The 11,438-nt window shown below is 58.1% G+C and overlaps 1 protein-coding gene across 2 annotated transcripts; it reads left to right on the top strand.

The window, feature by feature from the left end:
• The first annotated feature begins 1,629 nt into the window (after nt 1–1,629).
• Nucleotides 1,630–11,152, top strand: GMIP (GEM interacting protein). 2 transcript variants are annotated; one of them, XM_025885769.2, is made up of 21 exons: nt 1,630–1,772; nt 2,714–2,798; nt 3,277–3,352; nt 3,465–3,522; nt 3,823–3,948; nt 4,038–4,102; nt 4,203–4,310; nt 4,711–4,791; nt 4,901–5,071; nt 5,161–5,298; nt 5,643–5,839; nt 6,161–6,261; nt 6,335–6,424; nt 6,784–6,861; nt 6,930–7,084; nt 7,309–7,497; nt 7,607–7,744; nt 7,846–8,042; nt 8,384–8,774; nt 10,147–10,210; nt 10,342–11,152. In XM_025885769.2, exons 1-21 carry the CDS (start codon nt 1,754–1,756, stop codon nt 10,722–10,724), a joined length of 2,910 nt encoding a protein of 969 aa, XP_025741554.2. In that variant the 5' UTR covers nt 1,630–1,753; the 3' UTR covers nt 10,725–11,152. The 2 variants fall into 2 exon arrangements, with proteins under 2 accessions (XP_025741554.2, XP_025741556.2); XM_025885771.2 differs by lacking the exons at nt 1,630–1,772; nt 3,277–3,352.
• Nucleotides 11,153–11,438: the final 286 nt, after the last annotated feature.

Genomic DNA, 11,438 nt, shown 5'->3' with positions numbered 1-11,438 from the left:
GGGCTGAGCTCCAACCCCAGAGAGTTGTGCATATTTTGTAATTTGACAAGCACCTCCCTATTTCTGTGGTCTCTGAGCTTCATGCCCTGGTCTCTTAGGCACTGGTGGAAGGTTTTAGGATTAATGGCATTTTCTTCTGTTCAGTAATATGTGAAATAACAGCACTCCTTCCTCTCGTGTGTTCGATGTGAGGAAGTTCAATCCAGATCTTGCAGATGCTAACTGGGGTCCCACTTGAGGGGACCCTGTGCCATTCATCATCTCCTCTCGGCCCAGCTTTGCAGCCTGGCTCCGCCCTTGTACCGACACTGCCCTTCCTTTCAGAGGGCACATACTCCTTGCAACTCAGGAGTTTGTGGAGTAGGCTGCATGAGAGCAGAGTCATGGCCATGGGAGATTTTCCTGCCTTCTCAACAGCTAAGAACTTTAGAAAGCAAAGTTGTAAACTTGTTTTTATTTATTTAGAGAGAGCATGGGTAGGGGCATGGATGGGAGAGGGAGAAGCAGGCTCCCTACAGGGAACCTGATGAGGGGCTCAATCCCAGGACCCTGAGATCATGACTTTAGCTGAAGGCAGATGCTTAACTGACTGATTAACCAGGTGCCCCGTAAATCTGTCTTTCAAACTAGAAATTCCATTAGGGATATGGGTGCATTTTTATAACTGACAAGCTGCATGTGAAAATCTCAGGCCTGGTACCCAGGCCCAGCCTACAGGACAACCTCTGCAGATCCGTGAGGGGCTCACCACCCTTTCCCATCTTCACACCTTGGTCATCCTCTGTAGTCTGTCCGTGTCCAACTTCCCCATCAGGAGGAGTGTGGCCCATAGCCCAAGGAAAGCCCTGGGTTCCAAAGCAGGGAAAGGGCAGGGACCAACTGTGAATGCTGTGAGTGTCACATGGGCCCTGAGCACAGACTAAGGTGTATGGAAGTGTACGGGTGCCAGAACCCACCAGGCAGAGGGGCTGTGGTGATCACTTGGAATCCCTGAGACAATTTGAGGCAACCGGGAGGCAAGAACTCTGGACTTGGGATTTGTTTCCTGGGAATGATACTTGGGGTGCTCAGGGCAGAGATCTGTGGTCCCCTGCCTGAGAGAGGTGCTAGGGGCACTTCTGGCTGTACTGTAATGAGGGCTTCAAGAGTCTGGTCCAGCTTCCAAGGTCACTGGGGCTGCCCCAGACCAGGGGTCTCCAGCCCTAGAGCATTAGGGGGAACTTAAGATCCCACTGGAATAAGGCTTGCCATCAGGCCTCTCCACCAGGGGGCACCATGGATCCAGTGGAGCCCGTATGGGTTCAGGGGTCCAAGAGGCCCTTGGGCAGGGAAGTCGCTGCGTCGCGGAGTGTAGAAGATTCAGGGACAGGCGCCCCGGACAGTGAGTGTGCTGGGGCTTTGGGGCCGCGTAAAGATCTGGCGAGGAGAACCCCGGCTGGCATGGAGCCATGGGGTGTCCAGGACTGGCATGGTCGCACTAGAATCCCGGGCCCCACAGCATCTCCCGCGTTTCGGGCAGGGCGCGTAGAGCCTTGGGGCGTGGCCAGTCGGCCGAGGGGTAGCCGGGGGCGGAGCCTCTGCTGAGCAGGGGCGTGTTTGGGCGTGGGGCGTTAGCCTGCGCTGGGCGGGGCTACGCGGAACCCGGGCGGCGGCGGCGGCGGCCGCGTCCGCGGCAGGAAATCGGGGCTGGGCCCCGCCAGCGCGAGATCCCATCCCGGTCCGGGTCCCCGCCGAGAGATCCTCGGACCGGGCCATGGACGCAGCAGAGCCGGGTAGGCGGTCCGGGATATGGGATCCGAGAGGGACCTCCCCAAACCGTACCCCACTTACTAAATTGAGTGGTCTCGCCTGTCCCTTTCCGTCCAGAGAGCGGGGAAAGGAGTCTCGAATGGGAGGGATGCGGGCATCCTCCACTGTGAGGACCCCCCAAGCCGAGAGGGGCCCAGAACATCATTCCCTCGCCCCCTCCCCCTTTGGAGTCTTCACCCCGGATGCCTGGGGGAGGGGGCCCAGGAAAGGGAAGTGGCCGCTTCTGCTTCTGATATTTGTCATGGGGGCAGGGTGTCATGACCGCTGATGGAGAGGGCGACACGGCAGAATCCCCACTCGGCTCCTCCGTAGTCAGGGGAGGAGGCATTGCTGATGTGGGCCCCCTAGAAGAGGGGCTGTGGCAGAAATGTGGCAAGGTCCGACTTGTATTTCCGGCTGTCTTTGTGTCTCTGCTGTGCATATCGAGTGTCATTCGGTCTTTATGTTCCTCTGCTTTCAGTCTGCCCCTATGTGTTTGTGCCACAGGCTCTGTGCCGGTCTCTCCCACGTGTATTTCCATCTGTCTGGCCTGAGGTCCATGTGGTTCTATTGTCAACCTGGCTCTCTCTCCAGGGACAGTGTGGCTGCATCTGGGGCATCTGTTTTGTCGCTTTGCTTCTGGGCCCATGTGTGTGTGTGGGTGTCTCTGTTCCTCTAAGCAGCTGTCTCTGTGTTGGGTTGTGCCTGAGTCCATCTGCCTGCCCTGAGTTGGCTTCACCCCAGGCCACACTGCCTCAGTCCTGACTCTGACACCCGCCCCCATCCCGCACTCTGTACAGGTCCAGAACACTCTCTGTCTCTCTCTCTCCAACCTCCAAACAACTGGCTAAGGGCCTAGGTGTCGGTGCCTCCGTGGGTGGAGGGAGGCTTTGATTGGCCCATGTATGACATTCCCCTCCCCCAGGGCTACCCCTGGCTCCAGAGAGCAGGAAGAGGTACAGTGACATCTTCCGGAGCCTGGACAACCTCGAGATCTCACTGGGGAATGTGTGAGTCTGAGCCTGGGCCCCCCCCAAATCCCTAACCATTTAGGTGCCTCATTAGGAACCTATAACATCTGGGTCCACTTACCTAATAACCTGAGAAGTCTAAGATGGGTCCTTCCAAAACACCTGAAAAATCCCAAAATTCAGCCCCCCAAAACCACTGGAAATCCCTAAAACGGTCCTAGTACCCCCATATATCCTTGTGACTCCTTAAACATTTGAGATCCTTATAATCCCACTCTGTGAACCCCAGATTCACCTGGGACCTCTCAAACTCTCTCAAGTTCCATAAAAAAAAACCCAAAAAACAAAAAACACCTGGTCCTCCCCACCCCCCCCAAACCACTCAGACCTCCCAGATACAAGAGATGTCACAGAGATGATATCCAGGACCATCACTCACACTGCCCTGGGGGCCCCCAACACCCCTAAGCAAGACAGACTGGGTGGAGGGTGGCATCCTGACACCGTTACCTCCCAGGACCCTTGAGATGCTGCCTGGAGACCCGGTGCTTTCAGGAGACCCAGAGTCTGACAAGACCCCCACAGCCACTGAGGTGAAGGGCGGCACCAAGGAGGCAGGGAGGAGGGCATCTCCAGGGGGAGGGGCTCTAGGGGCTTGAAGCCCCTGCCCTGCTTGCTCCTGAATGCTGTCTCCCTCCCCCTCAGACCAGGGAAACCAGACTTTGGAGTGGCCCCTCCCTGGAGGGTCCTGTGCCCCTTACAGGTAGGGGGCTTTGAGGTGGGGTGGGGAGTGGGGCAGAAAGGAGTCCTTCTTCAGCTAGTTGTCACCCCCTGCCAGTTCCGCACACCAGGGACACGGCAGTACACACGAAAGAGCTGAGCCCCTGCCCTCAGGGAGCCCCCAGTCTGGGTGGAGAATCAGTATAAAATTGCAACCTGGACAAGATCATAAAGGGATATTTGGGGGAGCCATAGAGTGTAGAATAGGGGTCACTGGTCTGGTCGGGCTTGGGGCTCAGGGAAAGCTGCCACAGAAGGTCAGAGGTCCACCCTCCTGCCCCAGGGGAAGAACTGGACTTGCGGCTCATTCGGACCGCGGGGGGCGTGGATGCAGCTCTGGATTATGCCAAGACCTGGAGCCGCTATGCCAAGGAGCTGCTGGCCTGGACGGAGAAGAGAGCCAGCCTTGGTGAGGACCCCTTCTGCCCAGCCCCAGGCCCCAGGCCCCAGGCAGTGCCCACACCCTGCCCAACTCAGACCCCTGCTGTCTCCCCCCAGAGCTAGAATTTGCCAAAAGCATCATGAAGATCGCCGAGGCTGGCAAGGTGTCAATCCACCAGCAGGTAGCCATGACCAGACCCCTCCAGAACCCCAGCCCTAAACCCCCTAGATCCTCAGCATCCTCCAACACCAACCCTCCCTCTCTCCCCCTCACCCCCCCAGAGCCACATGCCACTGCAGTACATCTACACCCTGTTTCTGGAACACGACCTCAGCCTGGGAGCCCTGGCCATGGAAACAGTGGCCCAGCAGAAAAGAGATTACTACCAGGTGAGGGGGCCCTGCTGCATGCCCTATTCCATTCACACCTCCCCAGGGAGAAGGCACTTAACCATCAGTGCCATTTTGCTGATGAGGAAGCTGAGGCAAAGGGATGCTGAGGAACTTGCCCAGGGTTACCCAGCAGAGATTCAAACCAGGCTTCCTGTGCAACTGCAAAACTGCTTCTGTTTGTTTGCAGGACTTGAACGGGGGCAAGGCGCTGAGTGTTCCCAGGAAGAGAGCTTTGGCATCTCTGGGTCCAGGCTTTAGAAAGGATGAGGTGGAGAGCCAGTGGGTGGGTGAGAGTGCAGACCCGGGAGAGGGTCCAGAGGATGAAAGGCACATGGTAGCAGGGAGCGGAAAGGTCGGGTGGCCCTGAGGCAACACCCCCATCTGTCCTCCTTGCCAGCCCCTGGCAGCCAAACGAAATGAGATTGAGAAGTGGCGGAAGGAGTTTAAGGAGCAGTGGTTGAAAGAGCAGAAGCGGATGGTGAGTCCCGGCAGGGTGGGTGGGTGCGCACCCGCTGGGCTGGCGGAGGGGAGGAAGAGGCTCTGATCTGTCCCCTTCTGTCCCTGCCCCCACCCCCCCACGGCCCCAGAATGACGCAGCGCAGGCTCTGCGGAGGGCCCAGCTCCAGTATGTACAGCGCAGCGAGGACCTGTGGGTTCGCTCCCAGGCGTCTCCTGAGGACCCAGCACCCCAGGCCTCGCCGGGGCCCAGCAAACAGCAGGAGCGGCGGCGGCGATCTCGAGAAGAGGCCCAGGCCAAGGTGGGGACCCGGCCCGGTGCCCCCCCAGCGCTTCGGCGCACCCCGCCCCACACTCTGTCCCACATGTGCCCGGACCCTGGTTTCCCCAGGTGCAGGAGGCCATGGCGCTGTACCAGACCTGCGTCCGCGACGCCAACGCGCGGCAGCAAGACCTGGAGGCCGCCAAGCAGCGGATCGTGTCGCATGTGCGCAAGCTGGTGCTGCAGGGGGACGAAGTGCTGAGGCGGGTGAGACCCTTTCCCACTGCCGCCCCATATTCTCCTTTGGCCCCAGCTGAGGGCCCTCTGCCCCTAACCCGTCCCCAGGGCCTAGGACTCCTTCTCCCTAGACGGCGGGTTTCCACCCTCAGTCCCTGACCACACCTCAGCCTCGGCGCCACCCCCAGCGGGTCCTGTCTCCCCGTCCCCCCCACCCCTCCAAACCAGGCTCTGACCACGCCCCCCAGCTTCTTCTCATTGCTCGCCCCGCCCCCAAACCCTGGCCGCACTGGTGTCTCTAAAGATCAGGCTCCGCCCCTCTCTCCCTGCAGTTTGCGCTCCCCAACCACCCAACCCCCCCACCCCCGCCGCAGGTGACCCTGGGACTGTTTGGGCTTCGAGGGGCCCAGGCCGAGCGTGGCCCCCGCGCCTTCGCCGCCCTGGCGGAGTGCTGTGAGCCCTTCGAGCCCGGCCAGCGCTACCAGGAGTTCGTGAGGTTGCTGCAGCCCGAGGCCCCACCACCCCCTCCGCCTGCCTTCTCCTTCCAGGAGTTCTTGCCCGCCACGCACAGGTGGGCCTCCTCCCAGGAGCGGGGTCAGAAATGAGCCCCAGAGACAGTTGCAGGCTGTTGGCACCACCAGGCTGAGTACTTGGGGGGTCAGAAAACTCAAAGCCTCAGTTCTTGGATTTAGTATGCAAGGCTCTTGTGGGGGTGGGTATTCCAGTTCTGGGAGAGCCCAGACTTTAGGGTTGCTGCTCTACTGGGTGCTCACTGGTATCAAGGCTTGCAGACTCAAGTGCTTGGAGTTGGGTCCTCCTAGATGCAATGCATAGGTGATGTCATCCCGGAGCAGTTTTCTGGTCCTCAGAGCCCTCAAACCTCTCCTTTCAGCTCTCCCCTGGACACAAGAAAGAAGCTCTCCTGCCCCCCACCCCCTCGGCTGGATGAAAGCGCAGCGGAGGCAGGCCCTTGGGCCGACGCAGGCTGGCAGGGTGAGCACAGTGAGGGGGCAGAGGGAGTGGTGCCGGGGCTCGGGTCAGTCCTAATTGACCTGTTCCCTCCTAGGAACTCCAGGCCTGACTCCAGGCAGCGACATGGACAGTATGGGCGGTGGCGGCGAGTCTCGGTCCCTGGACTCTCCCACTTCCAGCCCAGGTGGGGCCAGGACCCGGCCCTAACCCGTTCCCTACCTGGAACTCTCCTCCAGACCCTGGCCAGGCTCTGGCCCTCCATCTCTAACCTATCACTTGACCTTTGATCTACGTGCACCCCTGACCTAGTTTCCTCATCCTCTGATCCATTCTCTTGAGCCAATTTCTGAACCACCCCCCAGATTGCTGACCTCATTCTCCAGCCCCCAATCTCTGACTTGACTTCCCTCCTCACCTCTAACCCTTTTCCCAAGGGCATCCGTGGGTGGTTCTGGAAAGCCTAAAAACCAGGAATATCTCCTTAGCCCTGGAGCTTCCCCATGACCCCTGTGGCCCCCAACCTCTGTGACCCTCTGCCTCTAGGCTCTGGCACAAGGCGGTTGGTGAAGGTCTCATCCACAGGCACCGAGTCCTCAGATGACTTTGAGGAGCGAGACCCTGGTGAGGCTGGAAGCAGGTGGGGTGGGGCGGGGGCTGGACCAGGCACCCCTGACCCTGTGCCCCCACAGACCTGGTAGATGGGCTGGAGAACGGTCTAGGAAGCCCCTTCAGGAAGTGGACGCTGTCCAGCGCGGCCCAGACCCACCGGCTGCGGCGACTTCGGGGCCCAGCCAAGTGCCGCGAGTGTGAAGCCTTCATGGTCAGCGGAACCGAGTGCGAGGAGGTGTGGCCTGGGCCCGTCAACCAATGACATCTTCTGACCCCAGTGACCTCCCTGACCCCAGGCACCCCCCCCCCCGGACCTGAAATCCCTATGACCTTTCTGCCCTTGGGACATGCCCTGACCTAATGATGTCCTATGAGTCCCCTGCCCCCTGAGGATCCCTCTGACCTCTCTTCACCCGCTGACCCCTGATGACCTCCCTGACCCTATGACCTTCCCCTCAGTGCTTTCTGACCTGTCACAAGCGCTGCCTGGAGACTCTGCTGATCATCTGTGGACACAGGCGGCTCCCAGCCCGGACGCCCCTCTTTGGGGTCGACTTCCTGCAGCTGCCCAGGGACTTCCCGGAGGAGGTGCCCTTTGTGATCACCAAGTGCACGGCCGAGATAGAACATCGTGCTCTGGGTGTGCAGGTGCTGCCTTGACTCTTGACCACCCCCAGTAGTGACCTGGCCCTCTTGATGGCCAGGTTGGTGAGCCAGATGTCTATTTCCTGCCCCTGCCCCTGCCCCTGCCCCGCAGGGCATTTATCGGGTCAGCGGGTCCCGGGTCCGTGTGGAGCGGCTGTGCCAGGCTCTTGAGAATGGTCGAGCATTGGTGGACATGTCAGGAAACTCGCCTCATGATGTCTCGAGTGTTCTCAAGAGATTCCTCCAGGAGGTGGGTATTCAGTGCCTCGGGGATAGGGGTCGGGCGGGCTCAGGCTGAGGACCCTCTGCAGCCCACCCACACCCATGTCCCTCCCGCCATTCCACCCCCAGCTCACTGACCCCGTGGTCCCCTTCCACCTCTACGACGCCTTCATCTCTCTGGCTAAGACCCTGCATGCAGACCCTGGGCACGACCCTGGGACCCCCAGCCCCAGCCCTGAGGTTATCCGCTCGCTGAAGACCCTCTTGGTGCAGCTGCCTGACTCTAACTACAGCACCCTGCGGCACCTGGTGGCCCATCTGTTCAGGTGTGCACTGTCCCTGACCTTGAAATGTGACTTCTGACCTGAGGCACGGATCTGTGGCCCTGTCCGTGGACATACGACTACTGACCTCGGACTGACCCCTGACACTGACTTCTGATCTTTGCATGTGTTTTCTGAGCTCTGAATTTTAATACATGATTCTAGACTTTGGGTGCTGACCCCTGATCTCCATTGCCAGGCATGTCTCTGCCAGTCCCCAACAACGCCTGGGACCACTTACCCGTGACTTGGGCAGGTTCCCATGAGCCTGGCCTATAGCTCCTACCTGATGGCCAGTGACCATGCATTCCATGCTCTGATCTTTTTCCTCATACCATCCCCAGGGTGGCTGCACAGTTTGAGGAAAACAAGATGTCTGCCAACAACCTGGGCATTGTGTTTGGGCCAACGCTGCTGCGGCCACCGGACGGTCCAGGGACAGCTGGTGCCGGCCCTGTCACCTGCCTACTAGACTCTGGGCACCAGGCCCAGCTCGTCGAGTTCCTCATTGTATACTACGAGCAAATCTTTGGGATGGACGACCTCCCCGTGGCCACTGAGCCCCTGCCCCAAGACCCCAGTCCAGCCCCCAGGCCCCTCATAAACAACAACCCCCAGCCACCACCCTCCTACCTTGCTCCAGATCCCCTGCCCCCAGTCCCAGCCTCGGACTCCGACCCAGACCCTGAGCCCCACGGTACCTTGGAGAAGCATCCTGAGGCCACGCCTCCTGAGGTAGGAACCCACTGGGCCCACAGACATGGGGAGGGCCTTCTCTCCATTTAATCCTCTCACTCTCCTGTCTTCCTTCCTTCCTTTGCCTTTAAATTTTTCTCTTTCATTCCCTCTCTCCCTAAAAGTGAGGAATGGAGTGGTGGGTAATAATAATGGAGGTAATAATGGAGGAATGACAGGGTACAGCTCTGCAGAGTTACTAACACAGGTGATCATTTAGTCCTTCAACAGAATATTTATTGAACATTTACTATATACCAAGCATTGTTGTAGTAGGCGTTACAAATACATCAGTGAGTAAATTATTCAGAGACCCCATCCTTTTGGTGACTGCATTTTAGTGGGAAAGAAACCAATGGCAAATAAGAAATATGGTATAACGTCAGTTTATAGGACATTACAAGGTGACAAGTACTATGGAGAAGAAAGGGTGAGAGACATTGGGGGCACAAGGGGAGGTGAAGGGCAGTCTGTAGCAGTAAATGGGATACTGCGGGCAGGTCTCATGGAGAAGGTGGATTTGAGCTATGACTGGAAAGATGTGGGTGAGGAATGAGCCAGATGGAGATCTGGGGAAGGGTGTTCCAAAGGGAATAGCCAGTGCAAAGGCCCTGAGGTGAGAGTATGCCTGGTGTGTTTAGGGTGCAGCCCTGAGCTGTAATGAATTAGTGAGGAGAAGGTGGTAGAAAGTGAGGCCAAAGAGGGGTCTGTGGAATGCCAAGCACCGTGCATCTACTATACATTGGCACTTTATAGGCTTCCTGTCATCTTCAACAGAGCCCTGAGAGGTAGATACTGTTAGTGAAAACCATTTAGATGAGACTCCTACTGGTGGCTTCCCTGTCCCTCAGATCCTGCTACACACACCATTCCGGAGAGCATGCACCTCCCCTCCATAGCGGCCCAGAGATGGTAAAGGGGCTGTCAGTGAGCGCTGGGTCTCTGAGCAATGGTATATGGCTCAGAAAGTGCTCAGGACATGTAGAAAGAACTCCAGCTGCTATTAGCATTTAGCTAAAGGATCAACTGAAGGATGTACAGATAAATTGAAACGCAGGTGCAAGTTTGCAGAGCAGAGCAGGATGGAGACAGGTAGTTCACCTGGTCTTAATGCGGACATGGCTAAGTCACTCCCTGGGCTGGCTCTCTGCTGAGCAAGGGCGTTCCTTCCTTCATGGAGCCCACAGTTTGCGACTAATAATATTGCTCTGTACAAGGGGACAAGCAGTATACTGTTAAAGGGCATCGTCTCCCCAGATACCAAAACTGCAACAGACCTTTTACGTGTCCAGGAACAAACCCTCAGCTCCCCAAGAGTCTCAAAGAACTGGGATTTTATTGTTGGGTTTTGGTCTTGGGTTTGTTCCTACAGATTCCAGCTCCACAGAGAGACCAGAGAGAAGTGGCTGAGGACACCAAAGAGGAGGGAGGGGAAGGTAAGTATGTTGGGGAGCAGCCCAGGAGTTGTAGGGGTGTCCTTGCCTGGGGTGGCTTGGCTGAGAGATGACTCCCCCGAGATAATCCAGAGGACTTAGCGGTGCTCAGCATTGACCATGCCAACCCACAGTGTCCAGCCAAGGTCCAGAGGACTCACTCCTGGGGACACAATCCCGTGGCCACTTCAGCCGTCAGCCAGTGAAATATCCCCGGGGCGGTGTGCGGCCTGTCACCCACCAGCTGTCCAGCTTGGCCCTGGTAGCTTCCAAATTGAGCGAGGAGACCCCTGTCACATCAGTGACCCGAGGGAGTTTGCGGAGGCGGGGGGGACCTGGCCCCGCTGCTGCCTCCTCCTCGCCTGAGGGCAGCCCTCTGCGCCGCACCCCGCTGCCCAAACATTTTGAGATCACCCAGGAGACAGCCCGGCTACTCTCCAAGCTACACCATGAAGCTGTGCCCAAGGCCACCTGCTGCCCAGACCCCCAACCCGAGGAAGCCGAGGACCATCTCTGACCATCCCAGCATTCTGACTGAGGGGAAAGGACTGAGAAGGTGTTCAATGTTGGGGGTTCTGGAGAGTTCCTGTAAGGAAAGACTACATGGCCTGGGGGACTAAAACCCTTTTGGGGACAATATACCAGGATTTCCCCACCCCCCCACTAGACATAGGTCACTGCCCATCAGGGCAACTCAGGTTCAGAGGTGAGTCAGGGTCAGTACACTCAGGGTCAATACAAGTCATGGGATCCTTGGTGTCCACCCTAGTCCCTGACCCCTGGAACAGGGGTGCCTTTTGCTACTTTGGTTGGTGCCCACTCCCCCACCTCTGCTTCCTTTGCTGACCTCAGGTAACCAGCTCTTGGAGGGTGTGGGCAGCCTAGACTCAACATTCTGGTGGTACCTGGGGTCTGATGGCCTGGGAATAAACCATGTCCTTTATACCCTTGAGTGTCTTTCTTTGCCAGGCGAGGGTGATGGGAGAGCTAGGTGAGAGCAGCATCCTTTGGCCCCGTTTTACCCACCAGAGGAACCAAGGTCCCCTTTCATCCCGACACATCCTTGAGCACCTACAAGCAGTACTGGCTGGGCCTGGGCACCAGGCTGAGTCACACCGGCCCGGCCCTCCCGGAGCTCCACGTCCCCGATCCGGTCCTGCATAATCAAACAAATATAACAAAGTGCAGATAACCGGGACAATGGGGCTGTGTGCTCTGGGCCGTGGGAGCC

Source organism: Callorhinus ursinus, unplaced genomic scaffold (assembly GCF_003265705.2).
Source record: "Callorhinus ursinus isolate GAN/ISIS: 27379988/994484 unplaced genomic scaffold, GSC_fseal_2.0 scaffold15, whole genome shotgun sequence".
Classification (NCBI taxonomy): domain Eukaryota; kingdom Metazoa; phylum Chordata; class Mammalia; order Carnivora; family Otariidae; genus Callorhinus; species Callorhinus ursinus.
This window is presented reverse-complemented; position numbering and strand designations above follow the sequence as displayed.

What these genes read in the sequence shown, in the direction of transcription:
- GMIP (XM_025885769.2), top strand. An exon ending in AGAAAAGAGATTACTACCAG is followed by an intron (nt 4,311 to 4,710) that starts GTGAGGGGGCCC and finishes CCTCCTTGCCAG; the next exon opens with CCCCTGGCAGCCAAACGAAA. An exon ending in CTTTGAGGAGCGAGACCCTG is followed by an intron (nt 6,862 to 6,929) that starts GTGAGGCTGGAA and finishes GTGCCCCCACAG; the next exon opens with ACCTGGTAGATGGGCTGGAG.